Source organism: Cottoperca gobio, chromosome 20, assembly GCF_900634415.1.
Source record: "Cottoperca gobio chromosome 20, fCotGob3.1, whole genome shotgun sequence".
In the NCBI taxonomy this organism is placed as follows: domain Eukaryota; kingdom Metazoa; phylum Chordata; class Actinopteri; order Perciformes; family Bovichtidae; genus Cottoperca; species Cottoperca gobio.
The window spans coordinates 16,689,952-16,710,811 of NC_041374.1; the positions used below are offsets into that span (position 1 = coordinate 16,689,952).

A 20,860-nucleotide genomic window follows, 5' to 3' on the forward strand; every position below is an offset into this window, starting at 1 on the left:
AAAATAAGACACATCCTGTCTCAAAATGATGCAGAAAAACTAGTCCATGCATTTGTTACTTCAAGGCTGGATTACTGCAACTCATTGTTATCAGGTTGTCCAAAAAAGTCGGTTAAGACTCTTCAGTTGATCCAAAATGCAGCGGCACGTGTATTGACTAGAACAAGGAAATGGGATCATATTACTCCTGTATTAGCTGCTCTGCACTGGCTCCCGGTAAAATACAGAATAGAATTCAAAATCCTTCTCCTGACTTACAAATCAATTAAAGGTCAGGCTCCAGCATATCTTAAAGATCTCATAGTACCTTATAAACATTACTTCAATTTTTGTCTACCTTAACAGGTTTTTCGCATTATTTTCTTCAAGGGGCTAGTCTAGGATTCGCGTAGCCAGACTGAAAAAAAATCATAATGCGTCTCTGGTATTGTTCAGGGGGCCGGGCCAAATGTGGAGCCTTAGTTTGGGGACCACTGATGTAGAGTATTGAAAATGAGAGCCAAATTGTGTCAAAGCCACTTTTAAAGCTAAATCTTGCCCAAAAGCTTTGTAAAAATAAAATATATTGAAACAAAAAATAAGTGAATGCAAACTTTTTTGTGCACTGTCTAATGGCCTGATTAGGTCCATGCCAATTATTTTGAACGGCACCTCAATTAATGAGAGTGGGCCCAAAGGCGCTTTTGGGGTGGCTGGCGGGTTAAACAGCTAACATTCGCGGCATGATGTGCACCACTGCCTGGTCAATAAAATCGGGCCATGAGCCGATTTAGTGTTTTGTCGTAAACTAGATGACAGGACATGGGGTTATGATGAGAGCCGCCTGAAAATCATTTCCCGATGGCTCCTTGGCACTAACAACTTGCAGCGTTCGTGTATAGGGAGGAGCCATCGATACTTAGGACCTGGTCGAAAGCCATGCCCCCTACGTCAGGGCCAAAAGTCTGAAACTGAAAAAAATACAATCTGAATGTGAAAAGAAAAACTGGAACTAAAAAATAAGATTTAAAACTGTAAACATAAAATCTGCAAATGAAAAATACAAACCTCAAATATATATGACTGTAAAAAATTAAAAACATTCAACCTGAAAACTTTTCATACACAAATGTTTTAGTATATGAATATTTTATTGTATTTTTCAAGATCTTGAACGATTAAACATTTTTTTTTGCAAATTATCAAAACTTTTGGGGGATTTAAATCCATACACTTCTTGTTACACCCATTGCTTTCAGTGTTAATAATAGAAGGCGACTCCAATGAGTGTGCATCAACATCATCTGGTAATTGGTGGCTGGTCACTATTGTTACAATGTTCAGAATGACTTTAGTAAGAAAATCAACCTCCCTCAATCCCCACTGGATATTACACCCTTTTGGTTGTTTCAAAGCCTGTAAATAATAACAGGTCAATTATTCCCAAACGGCTGCACAATGGCTGGCCCTCACTGCTACAATATAGGCCATTTGACTGAGCATGAAACCATGCTCATGTCAGTATCTTTTTTCCTAGCAACAGAAGCAGCTTGATTCTGTGTGCTTCACTGTTGTGGCAACAATACCACTGAAGAACACTCTCTGTTATAATGTGGCTAAGTGGTTTGATTGTGAAAGAAATACCATGAAGCTATTTTTAAAGCAAATTGTTTGCGCAGAAATACGAACACATGTCAATATAACACACACACGGATGGATGATAGTCAGTTTAGGTCTGTGATTTAATCTTAAAAGTAAATGGTTGAGGTTTAGGACCACTTTGTGAACCATTATGTTACTGATCTGTAAAACCTTTATGATGATGGATTTGACTCAAGAGCAGTAATATACAGTATAGTCAGTTTCCAGCATGCATTACACGCATGCAAAGTGCACAAGAATGGGGTACAGTGTATATGGTCCTCATGCCACATGATGTGAGGGGGTGTGCGGAGTTATAAAAAGGCTGGTGGTAGGTGTGTTAGTGTTTGTCTGAAAATATGTATTTAGGACATGGTGGTGGTTATTTTTTATTTGAATACCACTGTGAACCACTTCATCTCTAAGAGTCATAACCATTATAAACAGATTGCCACAATTGTTAAAGGTCTTTGATTTTGTTGGGTAAATGTGCCATTACCTCTCAACTTATTTGCAGGAAAGTGTTGTGGAAAATGCAACGATTTCCATGGCTCCACAAATGAATAGAGTACCGTCTTTTAATTGTGGATTAGTATCATCATTATTATTATTTGCAAATGAGCACATGCTTCTTAACCTTCTTCTGGCTAAAAAAAAAATCTAAGTTACACTCATAGAGAAATGGAATAAACCATTCTGGCCATTATGAAAGTCACACTCAATGCAGAAAGAATAGGCTGGAAGCTGCACTCATGAGAGACGCAGCATAAGACCTGCGAGTGGGGAGCTTCAATGTTATGTCCAAGTGAGGTCTGTGGAGATTAATGCCAGTGAGCATGGCCTACTTTTATTACTAATTAATCTCTGACTACCATCAACCATGCATTGTTATAGAAGAGTGAACTTCGGTCTCCAAATAGCCAGCATCATGGCTCATAGTACGCACAATCCAATTTTGGAGAGAAGCAAAGCAAGTTGGCTTTTGAAAATATATGATGAAATCCTTCAGAGAAACTATTATGTTGATTTCTTGGGAAAGGACCACTAGGGGTTACAAGACCCCGTAGTTATAATAAAACATGTTATAGTAGCATCTTAAACATTTTCATCAAAATGCTATTTGTGGCGAAAGACTGCAGTTGCTTTGGCTCGTCTTCCTGATCCTGGATCACTGACTGGCGCTACCACAGCTTAACTAACGTGAAGCTAGCTTGCTATCCTAATGTTACCTGCTGCAAGGTTGTTGACACACCAGTGAGGGCATGGGCTGGCGACTGTTATAAAAAAGCCAAAAGACATATTCTCCCAGGTTACGTTTGTATCACAAATACGGTTCTAATCAAAGTCCGCGGAAGTCTGTGTAGGGAAGAGGTCAAGTTGGATAAATATCAAACTGCCCTCAAATGCATCAAAAGAATAATTGAACAAAGTGGTAAAATGGAAAAAACACTTGTTTTTCACTTGACATTTTAAAGGTTCTCTATTCAGAGCATATTGAGTATTGAGGTTGACGTTATGTCGAAGACGTGCATGTACTGTGTTGCAGAGATATCTACTGAATTTTACATGCCAACTGACAAGACAAGGCTTGTTGATCAGACCATGCAGCCCCTAGCGCCACAGTAAACACACACACATATGGCTAAGCCTCATTCAATTTCATTCAGGAAGTCCTGCTGAATATGGATGGAGAACATTTTAGGATGAAAGACAATTGAGGTAAAAGATGATTAAAGATGAATAAAAGATAAGAGCAGTACTTGTACCCCTCACTGCATTTCGCTGGAACCGACAGAACTGAACCCAAAAGCGCGACACAGAGACAGGCAGAATACAATATAGTTCAGTTTACTCAGTAATCCAGGCAGGGTCAAATACCGGTAAATCAGTCCAAAAGGCAAAAAAAACCAGTAAGGAGCAGGCAGAAGAATCGGAGTCCAGAAACAGGCAGCAGGGTCAAAACGGGCAGGTCAGGGAAACTAAACAGGTAAACTAGACGATCGCTGGAGAGCTTGGCAGGAAAACACAAGACAATCTGGCAGGGAACAAGTGGGAGAGACCTGGTATATATCCTCTGAGAGAACTAATGAGGGAATGGGCTGTGGAAACCAGGTGAGGGGAATAAGTAGATTTCAGGCAGTGAGGATGAACCAGGATCTGAAATGATAAGAGAATTACTGACAAGGTAAAACCAAATGAAAACAAACTAATAGTGGGTGGAACACGTGACAGTACTACCCACTGAGTTCGGGATAGGATTTGCATTATGATGCATTAGGATTTGCATTATGACCTGATCCAATTCAAACAATGTCATTGTCACATATAATATAAATACATCTGGGAACAACTGTCCAGGATGGCAACATTATAAGATTATAAAACACATGAAAGAGTTTAGCAACAAGGATGCATTTATCTTAGTATAAGATCTGGATAAAATGACAATCTTATTTCATTTCTATTCTTCTCAACCAGAATGCATTTATTCTGCCCCTTGGAATAATACAATAAATATTCTGTTTAGTGTTTCGAGCTCAGTGGATGCCACTGAGTACACAATGAAAGTAAGTGGATTTATGACAGCAACAGTATAAGGAGAGGATCCATTAACTCAAACTCAGTAGGGGCTCATGTCTCAGGGTTAAAGAGGTTTCTCTCACTAAGACTGGAAAACCAAACCGAACACAGTTTGGTGTGCAGGATGTATGAACGCTGTCAAGGCATTACTGTACAGCAACACTGCAGAGCATCCCAACAGCTCTGGCTCTGATGCTGGAATGGCAGACCGACTGTACAAATCGCCCTCGGGCTTTCGGTTTCTTTTCAGCTTAATGTTGATTGAGTCAGTCTCTGAGCCAGTTGAGAACTTCGGCTCCATCTTGCAAAGCCCCCAGCTGTCACACAGTCAGGTGAACGAAGTACATCCAGGACAATGGGGATATTAGAAATGCTGCGCAAAGACAGAAGTTCTGTTGCCCTTTGGCAAGAACTCTGACAGACACAGGAGCACTTAAAAGACAAATTAAGAAAGTCAAATATAGCTGTAAAACAGCAGATTACTTTGACACAGCTGTATCAGTTTTCAGACAAATCTATTTTAAGATAAATGTCATTGCCCACATTGATATAAGTTTGAAAAGGATAACATTTGAGCTGTATGAGTCTTCAGAGAACCTACTTTTACATGCTGCAAAGCCAGAAGAATGCTCTCAGCATTATTAAAAGTTCCACAGCTCACTTTGACACTTAACTGTCACGGCCACACCTCCTGTCATTCCTTGTGTTTTCCCTGGGTCGCCTGCTTGTTTCTCTCTCTGTGTATGTGTATGTGTTGTGGGCATGTCGCCCCCCTCACTCTCCCTTGATTGCAGTTCAGTCAACTCACCTGCTCCAAGCCTCACTCCTGCCATCCATTAACTCATCAACCCAGCAGTATATCAACCCCAGTCTTCAGCCACTCATTGCTAGATCGTCTACTCAGCTACAGTGGTAGTTTGCGGCGCTGGATGCTTGAATTGTGGATTCAAGTACATTTGCTTGTGTGTTTTTTGTATTAATTAGTGAAGGGATGATGATACCTCAAGGAGTGTATTGACACACTATACAAACTGTGTCGGCACTGTATTGATACTGCGCCGGTCACCCAATAGTGCCCCCTGTAGTTGTTAGAAAATCATTGCAGGTAAAGAAATTCCTTGTTTGTGTAAATGCTAAACTGAGTTGGTATGTAAAATATAGCAAATTTGAGTTACAATTCAGAGTTAGAATTTGTGACTTATGTACACAATTTTGTTAACTTAACTGTTCAATCATATGAAATAAAATACTTGAAAAGAAGTGATTTGTTTATGCATTTTTATTGAGGAGCAACAGTTTCTGAAGTGTCTTTGCTCCAAGGCGATTTCTCCTCTTTGACACCAGCTCCCCCGCCTTAGAAAATACTCTCTCACATGGCACAGACGAACATGGTGAGCAGAGACATTTCAGTGCAAGCTCATGAAGGTGTGGATAAGCTCTCTCGTTGCTCTTCCAATATTGTAATGGGTCTTGTTTTCTGGGTAGGTTGCTTTCTGCCAGGTAGCGTTGGACTTCTAGTATCGAATCAGCTGTGGCATTAGAGGTCCTCTTGTTCTCCTCAACCTCCATGTCAAATGTTTCCCAGAGATTGTGCCCTAAAAAAAATATATAATAATAATCACAAGTATATTATCACATGACAAAGTGCCACAGAAATATACAAATAAACAGAAAGAAATGTGTTTTCATACCTGAACTGGGTTGTGATCCATGTGAAGAGCTAGGCCCTTCTTCTTCTGGGTCAGGCTCTTGGCTCCTCATTTGGTCAGCACACTCCAACTTCAGTCTTTTGACAGCTTCAGTTGCCTTCAGTGAGCTGACGAATCCACTGCTTGCTTAGGAACTGCAAGCCAAAAGGAAATATTTCGTTAAAAGCTTATTTAAGGTCTGTATTTTTTTTTTTTACAAACAATGTTACAGAGTCAAACAGAGAAGGAAGCTAGATAAATACTTTATTAATGTAGCAGAGAAATGCAATAGAGAAAAACTTCCCTGATCGGGAATTGAACCGAGGTCACTGGGGTGTGAGCTCTGAATCTTACCCACTAGACCACCAGGGCTGTAAAGTTAATAAGGAGAACATGTCAACATACCTGGGGTATTCTCACGGGTATCTGCTGATTCTTCATCGCCACCATGCCGAGCTCTGTAATGCCTCAGCATTGATGAAGTGCTCTTATTGATGTAAGACAGCTCTGTAGAACAGAGCCGACACTTCACCTACAATGACGTAAAAATGTAATTTATCTGAAAACTATTCAAACCACTTACCAGAACAGAGTAAAAACTAAGGTGGCGCACTGCATTCACTTGTCAAAGAAAAAATGACAATGACATAGGGTATCTATCAGGAACTAACAGTAAACAGTGCTCAAAGGAGAAAAAGATTTACCTTGTTTGGCGTCAGAAGATCAAAATGATTCCACACCGGGGAAAACTTCCTTGAACGATCCATAATAACGCAACAGCAAAACTCCATCCAACAAACCCACGACATGTTGATACAGTTTGATTCCTTATAAACACACTTTGGCGCGACAAATTCAACCGATACACTTCCTGTATCGGTCACGTGATTAGTTCTTAAAGCAATACACGCACCAATACGGGGTTTCACTCTTGGGCTCTCGGCACAGTGCTGACGCACCAGTGTTGCTCGTCCCATCACTAGTATTAATACTTACTGGTTTTTGTGCTTCAGGATCCCTGGCTTCCTGCCCACCCGCCCGCCTGCCTGCTACCTGCTACCCACTTCACCCTCTGCCTTCACGAGCCGGATGTCCTCCGTCCTCCGTCCCCTTTCCCTGGAAACCCCCTTCAATAAACCTCCCACCTATTGCTCCAAGTTTGTGTCCTTCGTTTGGGTCCTTCCCTTGTTGCACACTTGACATTAACACCTTTATAATAGCTGAATGTCACATCAGTGGTAGAGCTATTTCAGTCTGGACCAACTAACTGACCGTCTGAAGTCTGACCGTCTGAAGTCACTAGAGAATCACGTCACCCTGTGATACGGTGATAGTGCTGCTTTATCTCACACAGACCTGAAATGCAGGTATGCAAGCATAATACTTTAAGGCCCAAATTTCTAAGCTCCAGAAAAAGTTTGTTTATGCTCTACACAGATATAAAGTGTGAAACACATTCTAAACATTGTGTTATCTAATTATGGGCCCTTGCCAATTCAATCATGTTCTAGCTTAGCTTAGCTGATCCTCAACTCATGTAGAATGTGAAATATGTCATATGTAATACACCAAGCATACATGCATTGGACATAACATGCATCAACATGCAATGTAATTATGTTCTTGTACTAAAAACCTTTTTGTCTGTCATTTTCTAATGCAGAGATATACATCCCTCAGAAGGGTGATTAAAGTTTGAGGGGCCTTAGCTCTTCAAACATTATCCATCCATGATCCAGTGCTCTGCTCCTTAGGTGTCACTTCTGGTTTTACGTTTCAATATTAGCAGTCACCTCTTTACAAAGTATAAGCTTTGATTTCCAACCATTTTACTTTTCCTTCATTAGGGTTGCAACATAAATGTGTATTAATGAAAACTGGCTCACGGTTACTGAAGCAAATGTTGCTGTCCATTCCAATTCCACGCATACTGACCAGCTGATTTTTCAACTTCATTAGGGTTCCACAGTAACTCAATGTTTGATAGTAGTCAAGGCTTTTTGCAGTCACCAGTCGGTATTCAAACTTTAAGTAACCCAAATTCTTATGTCACCGGGCAAGAGAAGTGTTTCAGGAAACTTTATGGTAAGCGTGTCATTTCCGGTTGTTAATGTTTCTGTGTTGCTGGTAGCATACTTCGGCAGCTCCAGCTTGACTCAGTTAATGTTGTTATATTCTTGATCACATCGGCTAACTACGTGTCATCTATCTAAACCTATACTTGTACTTCCTAAGCACTTACAACTCTCTCCTTATCCTCCTTCTCTTAGCGACTCTCGCAAAATCCTCAATTCTTTACGCTCCTTTCGGCTCTGCTAATGTTAGCTGCTGCAGCTCGGCAGCTAGAGATGGCATCGCCCTCTTCTGCTCTCTCCTGCATGGTGTGTTTAATGTTTAGCTATTGCTCTGCCTCCTTTAGTGATAATGGTACGTGTATTAAATGTAGTTTATACGCAGGGTTGGAGGCGAGTTTTAGAGGGATAGATGAGCGGCTCCGCACCATGGTTAGTCAGCGGTTAGCAACTGTAGCTGTTAGCAAGCCCCCTATAGCCGGTGCAGGCCGACCAGTGGTATCTCCTGTTAGCTGTCCCCCGGCGGGACCCGAGCAGCCGGGAGACTGGGTGACTGTCCGAAAGAAGTGTTATCAGAAGCCCACCACCAGAAGTTCACCACCAACCGCTTTCTGTTTCTAACAGATTCTCCCCACTCAGTGACACACCAGCTGAGAAGCCAACTCTGGCTATTGGTAGCTCAATTTTGAGATACGTTCATTTTGAGACACCAGCGACGACAGTCACGTGCATTCCTGGGGCCAGAGCGGGCAACATAGAAGCACATTTGAAACTGCTGGCTAAGGCTAAACGTCAATACAGTAAGATTGTTATTCACGTCGGCGGTAATGACACGCGATTGCGTCATTGCAGAGGGTGTCGCAACCTGTACAGTCTGTAAAGCACACTGAGATAAATGTAGAATTTGTGATATTGAGCTATACAAATAAATTTGATTTGATTTGATTTATGTATATGTTGATGATGAATTTATTTGAATTGGGGTTTTATTGTAGTGCCATGTTATAAAGCTCAGCTCACTGCAACAGTATCCTCTGCTAATTTAAGAGTTGATGCCTATTTTAAAGGCATATTTTACAGCTTGTGTATAAATAGATAATATCTCGCTGTCAAAGACTTGCATTGTGTGGTCATTTGACCCTTTGCTTCAATGGAGCCCACACAGTCACTAATGGCACTCCCTGAAGAACCATTATCTTATTTTTGGGAAATAGCAGATACAAGCAGACAGAAGGGTCTACATGCATTTGAAGGATTTTGCCAGGATGTCAAACTTACTCAACACAAAAAACAGGTTAAAAAGATAAAGATAGAAGCTAACATAAAAGCCAACAGATCACAGTGTACACTAAAAGTGAAACACCATATCAACTGGCATTCGAGACAGAACAATGAAATTAAGGAGCAACACTGTTGCTGTAAAGCAGGGTAGGTCTTTATTTGCTGTTCCAATCATTAAATTGCAAAAGCAGTATATGTGTATACAATCAGTATACAGTATAGTACAGTACAGTATACATAGAAGGTTTTGTGTGAGCCCTGTTCAATGGCTAACCAGGAATTGACATCCACCTCGCCTGGGATTGCATTCTGCCAGTAATCGAGAGCTCTAGCATTTGCTGCCCAGTAATAATCCTGGAAATAAGGCATAACTAGGGCTTGAGGCTTGCATACATTTTGTGATACACTGTGTGATTTGTATCCCCAGATAAAAGGCATTGTTATAGAGTCAAATATCCAAACAAGCCTTTGTAAGATATATAATCAGATTTTGAAATAGATTTTGGGAGTGTAACCATTTTTGATTGAATTGATACGAAGGGTCATTGATAGATAGCAGCTTTGAATTTTCCGTCTATCTAGAATATCTAAGTAACGTTATTCATATATTAGCAGTGTTTTTTTTAGGGATGACAACTCCCAGATATTTTATTTGGTCTTCTGTCATTTTAAAAAGTAAGATCTTGAAATCAGAGTCCAGATTAAGCATCAGGGGCAAGAACTCCCTGTTGGTCATATTAATGGTAGCCTGATAGGTGCCACAGTTCTTAGTGAGATCGGAGAGATAACTCAGGATTAGAAGGAAAATTACAACATCATCTGCATATAAGGAAACAACATGATCCATTCTAACACATTTGTGGGTGTATTTGAAGAATAATGCCTCATGCTAATAACTAATGGCTCCATTACAAATAGTAAGGGTGAGAGCTTGCATCCCTGCCGACAGCCGCGTTGGAGAGGGAATGGAGGTGACCTGTTACAGTTAGGATGGATGCAGATGGAAAAGCATATATCATTTGAACATATGAGCCACAGTTCTCCCACAGCCCAAATTCCTCTATTACCGTTAAAAGGTAATTAAACTCAACCAATTCAACGCTTTCTGGGCATCCAATGACAGGAGTGCTTTCTTTGCATCTCTAGGGTGCTATCCATACATGATATGTATCAGCCGTCTGACATTTAAAAAGGAGAGCTTGCCAGGAATCAACCCTGTTTGGTCTGGATTTATAATGTATGAAATACATTTATTTATTATATTAGCTACTATTTTAGTGAATACCTTTAAGTCACATCCGAGGGAAGCGATGGGTTTTTATGAGGCCGGGTCTATTTCCTCCTTATCCTTTTTAAAAATGAAAGTGAGTATAAAGACAACGAGAGTCTATGATTCTTAACCTCTTACAGTGTGGGGGAATTTACCTGAAAATAACTACAAACGACATACCCAAAGTAAATTATAAGCTGCTCTTCAACCATTTGCACCAGATGCATGATTTTGGTCTCATTCAAAAGATAACTATCTTATTGTTCTTCTATACCGAATTTGAAGAAAATATACTTCGCCTTTCAACCTCTGTGAAAATGCACTTTTTGCGGTCATCATTTAATTTGAGAAAATGGGAGTGAGGTCTATGAGGAATAGAGGTCCCTGTAAAAAAAATCCCTTTTAGATCTGAAGTAAAGCCCCTGTGTGGTGTGATTGAAACAAGAGTTTTCCTACTCGTGTGTTATATCTACAGTTTTCTATGATGATAGTGGCTTATTTTACATTGGCATAAGTAAGAAAAATAAGTCAGGAAATTACAATACTGGTAGTCATAACTAGAAGGAAAAGTTAGCTTACCCAAGGATGCAAGAGCTGGACCTCTCTATACCCAGTGTCAATCAAAATTGCTAATATAAAACAAATGCGGAGTCAATAATGTTGTAGACCATCATACCGCCCTTTTAAGTCACAGAACTTGATACAGTTTGTGGTGTTCTCCGCTTGTATCTCTGTGCAGTGGCATATGAGGGTAGCAATCCAACCCAGCAAGTCTTACAGATAGTGAGTCTTTCAAGTTCTGTATTGCAGCCAGGATGTTCTGCTCCTACACTGATGAGCTAACAATAGCCTGGCTACAGCTTTTTTCAGAGACAAGATAACAAACATCAGGTCTTTGGATAATTTCCCTCTGTCTAAGACTGCTTTGAATGATATTTCTGCTTTGGTCATGCAACTAAAACCCTCCATCTGCTCACTTGACCCTATCCCCACCACCTTTTTTAAAACTGGGTTTAATTGTCTAGATGTTGAAGTGAAGCACTAGCGATTGTCAATCACTCCCTGCTTACTAGCATTTTCCCCTTGGCACTGAAAATGTACATTGTGAAACCTCTCCTTAAGAAAAGTAACCTGGATCCTTCACTGCTAAAAAAATTGTATTCAAACAGTTAAATGACTAGCCACATTTTTGTTTCATATTTGATGAAACAGCACTAGTTAAATTGAGATATGACCTGACACTGAATATGGATGACAAGAAACTCTCAAAATTAGTATTTTTAGACTTAAGTGCTTTCGATATAGTCCATCATGACATCCTTGTTAACAGAATACATAAGTGTTTTGGTCTCTCTGGCTCAGTTTTAGATTGGCTGAGGACTTACTTGAGGGTTGGACTATTTTGTCTCCCTTGGTGACCACTCCTCGCCTAATATTAGCATAACAAGTGGGGTTCCTCAAGGCTCCATTTTGGAACCTATGCTGTTCAGTCTCTATATGATGCGTATATGATATTATTTGTTAATAGCTTTACGATGATACACAATTGTACATCTCCTTATCACCAAATATTCAGCCCTATTAATAAACTGGTTCAATGCATTGATAATATCAACTTGTGGATCACACATAATTTCTTGCAATTTAACAAAGACAGAGGTTCCAATTATCAGAGCAAAAGAGAGATGCTGTGCACTAACTCAAAAATATCAAGCCCCTAGCAAGAAGTCTTGGCATGCTTCTAGACCCGGATCTGAATTATGAATCTCGCATAAGTAATGCCACAAAAACAATACTGCTGTGTAACCACATTTTCCCAGGTAGCTACTGAGAGACTTATGTACACCTTTATTACTATCAGGCCTGATTACTGCAATGATCTATTTTCTGGTCATCCTAAAATAGCTATAAATAAGTTATAAATTGTGCAGAATGCAGCAGCACAATTACTGACCAAGACCAGAAAGAAAGAACATATCTCACCTGTCCTAAAGTCCCTTCATTGGTAGCCTTTTAATTTGAGAATAGATTTTAAGATCCTTTTATTAGTGTTCAAGTCACTCCATGGAATAGCGCCTAAATACTTGTCAGACATTCACTCTATGTATGCTCCCCCTAGATCCATTTTAATTATTCCCAGGGTGATAACAAAGACCTACGGGGAGGCGGAAGTTAGTGTCTATGGTCCTTGCCTTGGAATAGCCTTTCAGAAGAGTTTAGGGCATCACAAACTGCAAACACCTTTAAACTAAATCTTAAAACATAGCTTATGGCATACATATTCATAGCTTTTTTTTATCTACACTCTTTTACTGTGCTATGTTCATTGTATTGCTGTATTTTCATTGTTTTGTTTTTCATTGTATTGTTGTGTTTTTATTATTTTGTTAAGCACCTTGTATTGAATTTTGCATGTAAGGCACAATAAAAATAAATAAAGTTCAAGTTCTAAATCAGGTTGGAAAAAATTGATGCAGCAGAACCAGAGATATTGTCGTTCTTATTCCATACATTCTTCTTCCTTTTCAAACTTTGCAAGCTACGCTATCCACAATGTAATCAACCACCAACAGTTGGGACAGAGATTCGGGTGTGCTATGCTCGTAGCAGCTATTGTAGCCTCTAGCCTCCAGCCGAGAAGCTGGAGCTAATTTGCTAAACTCACTTATATTTTACTCCAAACCCACAGATTTTTTTAATTTTCAAACTTGTATGCACTTGATGCAGCATACAGCGCAGCACAATGGTCATTGCTACTTTCAGACCGGCTCAGTTGTAATTTTCACGCCCACATTTTGTAAGTAGCCAAAAAAACTTGCGCCTGTCTGTGTGCCAATGGGTGTGTTGGTCTTAAAATTACGCCCTAAATGCACTTTAGACAATGCGCTGTAGATTGTTAAATAGGGCCCGTAATCATCAGCTTAAGTCGATTCACTTTTATCAGACTTCACACACAGCTCCCTCTAGAGACTACTATAAGACTTTTTGCTCATGTGCAGAAGTACCCCCCAATGCCTGTGTATACACTTTGATGTGTAAAATTGGAGCTGTTTTCCATTTACGGTAAGTAATGTTTTGTGGGTTCGGTGTTTTTCTACAATAAATCACAAGGGAAATGGATGGCAGGAATTATTTCATATATCACCATTTACATCAAGTCCACAAACAAAGGAATTAGAGACAATTTTCACCACCCACCCAAGAGAAATATAAGCTCCACAGAAGCATACTTTTCCAAACTCAAAGTAGTTCTTACTGACGAAATGTGTTTAAACAGGAGAAGATGCTGCGTCCTTCCCCTCTCACCTATAGTCAAACCTCCATTTTCCTTGTTTTTCTCAGTACTTTCATCACTAACTTTCTCCCTCTATCAGTCCTTCATATCTCCTTGTACTGTACTACAGGCCTGTAGGCAGTCAGAGCGGTGTGGAGCACCACTAGGGGCTGCAACACATCACCTCCTCAGGCACAGTAATTATTTGGCTCTTTTATTGTTGAATGCGCTGCTGGCGGTCGGCCCTGAGGGGAGTCAAATATATTTTTTGCCATAAAGTTTCTTGGAGGAGAGTCAACAGCTGCTAGCTGCTCAGAAGACCGATTTCAAAAATTCTGAGAATGTCAAACTCAAAGTTAGCTGCAAGTTTAAATAGGTTTTGATACATTCCTGCACTATTCACAAAAGAGAGCGCTTGAAATCAATTGGTTGTTGTGTCCAGGTGCAGTTAATCAGAAGACATTTCATTTAAGATCATGATTTTGTGTCAAAACTCATTCTAACTTTGCACTCATACCAGCTATAACTTTGTTGCTGTATCTAAATGAGTCTTGAGCATGTCAACCCAGTTATGCACATTTTCAATGCTGCTGTTGAGTCTTCCTCAGTTTGATCAACACCTTTGAAAACCAGCTGTATTACAATAGTTCAAAGAAACAAAACAATTATTCAGAGAGCATCAAGTCACATGCAAAAAATAAAGTAAAATGATAGGAAAAATAGGTCCCTGTTTGTTTGGTTAGCTTTGTTAGATTTCAGCATACAGTATTATTCACTCATCAATGCACACAGCTACATTACTTCTATTATAGAACTATGCAAAGTCAATGTTTCGAGGGGTTGCAGAAGCACTGCAAAATATAACACAACCAACTTGATCGAGCACCTCGAGGAAGCATCATGCCTAAGAATTCGACACATTCAACTAATCAAAAAGAAAATACAGTTTGAAGAAACTGGTAATTTTATATATTTATATATGATATTGTGACAAAGACAAAAATAACAGAAACGGTTTTAAAATTCATTGTTCTTAATGAGCAACGCCTGAGTGTCGTTTAAAACAAGACATTCCACCGCCTGACCGAACACTTGGAACCACGATACTGAAGCATTTTTCTGAGATCGTTCAACCTGTAATCTACAAAAACGGTGAGACAATGCTAGCAACATGAAGAAAACCATTTACAACTGGAAGTGCACAGTTTAGTCTACATTGCACATACAATCCATGTTGTAGTCAACAAAGGGCTACTGTCACAAAAGAGTGTGACTGCCATTGCAAGTGATAGACAGATTGTGGGGAATTTGATCAATCGGCACTTGCATATTCACGGCTAGAAGATATTCAGGCCGAGATGCAAATACCACATAAACACCTGCAACACAAGGTGGAATAGTACTTATTTTATGATAGAGAGCCCTTTGTGCCTGTATTGCAGATAAAGGTCTGCCCACAACACTGACAGCCAATCAGTGGGCTTTGCAGTAGAAAATGATGATACAGCACCATAGAAGATCTGACCAGGAAAGTAGGCTCATCCACCTCCTCCACAGCTGATGTCATTCCAGCTGTCAGCTAATGAAAATGAGGACAAATACTGCATTCGCGACTCTAACATAACATTTTCTAAAATTAGCTACCCCTCTTAGAGCATGTCCCTCCAGCTGGCTGCTGTCCCCACTGTCTGAGCGACCCCCTGCACTGCACCAACATCCTGCACCTCCTGGCCAAGTTCGCATTTCCTCATGCTAATAGTTCACAGTATGTCACAGTAGTGTCTCCATAATGTCTTAAAGAATAACGTGTTTTTATGTTATGTTCTGTTCTGTTTTTTTCTTTTTTCTTGGGGTTGTATCATTGATACCACCCTCTTGCCATAGTCCCACCACTACATCTGCCTACCTCACCCTACAGAATATACAGGGTTTATGTATTGTATTGTTGTGGAAGATGAACCCCTATACTCACTTGCCAAGTTGCTTGACCCAAGATATAACAGGTAAGACTGTAAATCTAATTTATTATATATTATATAAAGTATGTGATAAGATGCCATGATGTAAGTTTGAAGCACAACATATAAAAGATAAATGACACACAACGTAGTGATTTATTACACACACTACTACATTTTAATATTTAAAATAAGGATACATGTGCAACTGTCGTAGAAAGTTTTAATCAAGTCTTTACATACAAATACAAATGACCAGTGAAGTCTATAATACTGAAATGAAGATTCTTGAGAAATAAGCTTGTCTTTGGAGTATTTATTATTTGCAAATAGGTTCATCAATCATACAGAGTGCAAGCAAGGAGTAGAGAAGGGGTGTGTGTGTGGAAAGTTCACACAGTTGCAGGGGTTAGAGACACAAAATAAAACAGTGAGTAGCAAGGGGAGGGGAAGAAGATTCACCCATTTGGGATAGAGACACGAAGAATATGGTGTTTTTCTTTTTAAAGCATTCCACAACATTCTGGAGGAGTGTGAGGATTTCGATGCGGCATTTGATTGATGCATTTGTATTGTTTTATACTGGAATGTTTATTCCTGTTTGACCAATTTAATGCTGCATTTAAAAGTTTACACTTTAACTGTATTACTCTTAATTTCTTACAAGTTGCTGGTGCACAAATGATCATTTTAATAATAAATACCAATACAGTAAATATATATCTACAGTATGTATTTATTTGTTACATTTTGTAACATTTTGTTTTACAAAGTTAGAGAGGCAATATTTAAGTCATGCCTGATGTTGCTATTTTATGTGTAATAAAATAATGATCCCAGTCACCTCCACAGAGTTAGGCATACAGGTAAATTACAAGATTAATAATAATTATTAATTTAACACCGGAATTGGATAGGTACATGGCCAATACTCAAAGGCTGTCACTATCGGTATCAGGACAGAAAAAGTCGGAATGGTGCATCCCTAGTAAAAACATTAGAAAAACTGTGCACTCAGGTAAATCTAATGAGACAGGTTTAGAGTCATCTCCTCCAGGGTATAAAATCTAATTTGGAATAAAGCTTATTCTTAAAGCACTTGTTATTATTGCCAACAATAAAGGTCACTGGAAGAGATAAAAGTGCTGTTTTTGACAATTTTCTCCGGTTGAGGACATTATAAATGTTTCAAAAGGTTATTTTGAACAAAATGATCTGCTTGTAAAAAGAGTGGTTTAAATATGTTGGAATCGGTTAAACTCACCAGCGGTTATCTTTAGTTGCCATTGTAATTTGGGAAATGTCATGACTCGTACATGTACAAACAACAATATCAATGCAAGGGAAAAAGGGACTGGAGCACACTGAATAATTTGCAGACTTTATTCAAGCAAACTGTTTGCACGCAACAAACCCTGTTTCAGTGTCAATGCCCTGTTTGCACTCATCAGAGTTTTCTTTCTTACTTGCTCTTAGATAAGCTCCTTAGCTACCCGGTTGTGGGGGAGTGAGACCCAATTTGGTGAGTTGTGGTTTTGGGTGTATTTATACGTAGTCTTATTGCTGTCCTAGTACATTGAACCAAATGTTACCAAAGATAGATGTTGTCCTTGCTGCACATTCTAGATCTCTTAAACTTTAAACTTGATACAGCATATTGGAACGTTATATTCAAGAATTGCATTTAGGTAAAACACTGTCCAACAATAAAAGATACATGGAAATCACGTTTGGCCCAAAAACTTTGACGGATTATTATCTTTGATAAATTAAGGAAGACCAGAGTGGACTTTACTAAAATAATTATGTAATTCCACAATAGCATTATCATTTTATATATATATAATTATAATATATATATGAATATATATATATATATAATTTGTGTTATTTAAATACAAATTAAAATACACTAATCCAAATTGTATTTACATTTTTACATACCTATATGGAAGTTCTATACTTTTTAAAGTTGTACCCTGCTGTTATGGGGTCAGACCAGTATCATAATGAATGAATGCACACAATAGAATTAACACATATATTTCAGGATTCATACATTCAAAAAAAAAAAATATATATATATATATATGCAGTATATGACTCTCTCCACACAAATACGCTTCAATACACAGATACATAGTTTTTGGTACATCTACATTTAAAAACAATCCACATAAAAAAAGGTTCACAAATGTTATCCTGATGCATTCACAATATTTTGTTTTAAATACATGAAATATAAAATAAAACAAAAACATATTTGGATGTTGTTACATTTTTTAAATACTGTACAAACTGTTGTACCTGCATTTACAAAACTGCTTATCATGTGTGAACTTCACTGCATTTGTGTGATGGTTATTTGAGACTCCACTTATGTTGCTCGATTAACGAATTCAGCAAATCACATTAATGTGCCCCAACGATGGTGTGTTTTAATGTTCAGTGGACCATATTCAAATGTTATTTAACATTTTTTTATTAAAATGTAATATAAATGTAAACAACGTAACCTAATTGTCTATTTATGCAAGCAATATTGGAGTCAAAATGAACATGGAATTTTTTAACAATATAAAATAAAGCAGCATTTTCAAAGATAAGTCTTTGAAAATTAAATGTCAAATGCTATACAATGGACAATATTTAAATATTAAATACATTTGAAAATGCAATGTAAACCATGTAGTCTAATTTTCCATTTGTGCAAGCATTATGTAAGTATATTAAAATTAAAATGTGATTTTCTAAACATTAAAAAAATTAAAACGGCATTTAACTTCCAAAGGTGCTGTACAGCACAGCACCCCCGGTCTATTATAATGTAACCATGTAACCACACTCTTTTGGTGTCAAAATGAAAATGCAATATGTCTGCTCCCTCTGGTTGCAATTATGGATGAGCAGCACTTCAGACTTTGTCATCACGCAATGATCAGGTTCTGATAGGTAGCCTAGGGTGTCCCGCCTACAGAGAATGATGGATGTCTTAAGTGAAGACCCGCCTTGATGAGAGGTCTGACAAAATCATCAAAGGAGTGTGGTGAAATGTGAATGTTAATGCAGTAGACTTGGGGCACTCTTGCGCTTATGACATTTGAATCTCTTTGCTAGCAAACTTTTGAAGGGGTCTTTGAATTAATGTAGCCGTTCCCTAACCTTAACTAAATAGATTATCTGCCGAAGGCAGACAAAAACTTAACCATAGTGGTGGCATCATTTTTTACTACCATTGTTATATTGTGTTTTAATTTGGCAGACTTGTTACCACAGGTATTGTTACCATTATGGATTAGACTAGGCTAATAAAAAATATGGTTGGGTGAAGATTAAACCTGGATTAAAGGATAAAATATATTGTGTACATATGTAGTAATCATTTCCTTCAGGCTGTGTAACTTGTGTAAAAAGTACTGTAGATGTTAGATAATTTCACAGTAGCAACAGAAACTAGGTAAAGATATTATGAATGGAAAGTAAGAAGAAAAAAAGGGGAACATTGAGCCGCAGACTTTTTGGTCTGTTCTGTGGGAAATTGGACTGTCAAACTGCAGACATCTGACCCAGATGTCTGATCTGCCAGATTCAGGCAGGAATTATATTGTTAAATTAGTCAGAGGTGCCCAATTAAAAAACAAAGACCGACAGGCAGCAAAGAGATTTTTAGAGGTTTTGAGGTGGAAACAGTAGAAAGAACAGGGAGACAAAGCATGTGCCATCCGAACGATTACATTGACCGTGACCAAGTACCACACATCCTTGTCTTATCAAATTCTACAAACTCGAATGGATCTGAATATCTGAATGGGCCACAGAGAAGAGTTATGGCCTACACAGCCAACAGATCCTAAACTAACCAAACTGAACATCTATGTCAGAAAGCAAGCTCCTCCACTATCATCTAAACACCAAATGAAGGAATATATTTTAGAACACCTCTACGGTTGGATAGTCTATAAAAAGGAGCCCTGACACTATTCTGGAAGCTCTTTCATTTGTCACCGAACTGTAGGCTGGAAATACTTATTATCGGATAGTGGTTGGGATTCTCCTCCCTTTTCTGATGATTCACATATCTAAGAAATATACACTATTACAATACAAAAAAGAACAGCACCAAGGAGAAGATATTGATCTTTTGAAGGGTCTGAGTTTAATCTCAAGTGTACAAGAAATGCTATCAGTCAAGCATAACAGCAAAAAATTCTCATCTAAGAAAATCAGATGAATAGATTAATTTATTTTCAAACAACCCCACATACACATTGATACAGTTGGAAGGAAATGTGGCGCTCATATGGCCTTTGATATATTTTTTTAAAGCCAAGATCCTCGTACTTGAGAACAAATCCAAACATCACATAGACCTATAATATATAGGAGTTTGTTGAGTTTGTTAATACACACCAGAGGGCAACAGCAGTATCTCCCTAGCATCCAATTATAAACTAAACTAAAACCATGAATGACCATGTGAACATCAAAGCACTATGTGAGATATGCTATGACTGCAGTATCCTGTTGCTGTGCATTAATAATATACCAGACATGACATTTTGGTCACTTGTGTGGGTTTCACCCCTGATGTTCAATTATCAAATACTAAATCTGAATTACTTCAGATAGTTATGTACTCTGTCACACCAACAGTGGTAGTAAACATCACTGGTGATACATTGGATACATTGGAACAGCCTCACTTTGGAACAGATCACAATGGAGCATCACTTTGTGCAATGGAACCAACAGAACATTTAAATCCATTCCACAAACAGGAACAAAGTTGCCCGTTTCAGACTCCTTGGATAACAACAGAACTCCAGCCTGAATGAAACAGTCAAAAGCCCACGTGTCCCTTAAAATGGTCACTGGCACCTTAATCCCAGTTCCAATCATAGATGGATGGATAAATGGCAGGTTAGAATCCAAACCCATGGGACCAGAGTCTTTTACATGCAAGTCTGAATCAAGACAGGCAGAAGCGATGACATGAGGAACCAACCCCTTTTACATGGGAATTAAAAGAAGCCTTTTTAGGCTTTAACCAATGACAAGCTGCCTTCCAGTGTCCCTGTCCCTGGCTCATGTAGATTGCTGTTACATTTCCCTCAAC

General features: G+C 38.7%; 1 protein-coding gene across 1 annotated transcript; it reads right to left on the reverse strand.

Annotated features, from left to right (window-relative positions):
• Positions 1–5,470: 5,470 nt before the first annotated feature.
• On the reverse strand, positions 5,471–6,819 carry LOC115025799 (zinc finger BED domain-containing protein 4-like). The gene is made up of 3 exons (XM_029458260.1): positions 6,594–6,819; positions 6,295–6,421; positions 5,471–5,796 (listed from the first exon to the last, which is right to left on the reverse strand). Exons 1-3 carry the CDS (start codon positions 6,696–6,698, stop codon positions 5,471–5,473), a joined length of 558 nt encoding a protein of 185 aa, XP_029314120.1. The 5' UTR covers positions 6,699–6,819.
• Positions 6,820–20,860: the final 14,041 nt, after the last annotated feature.

Coding starts and splice junctions, on each gene's coding strand:
- LOC115025799 (XM_029458260.1), bottom strand. CDS start 6,698: ATGTCGTGGGTTTGTTGGATGGAGTTTTGCTGTTGCGTTATTATGGAT. Junction 6,422..6,593: donor ATCTTCTGACGCCAAACAAG/GTAAATCTTTTT, acceptor ACGTCATTGTAG/GTGAAGTGTCGGCTCTGTTC. Junction 5,797..6,294: donor TACCCGTGAGAATACCCCAG/GTATGTTGACAT, acceptor TATTTTTTTTAG/GGCACAATCTCTGGGAAACA.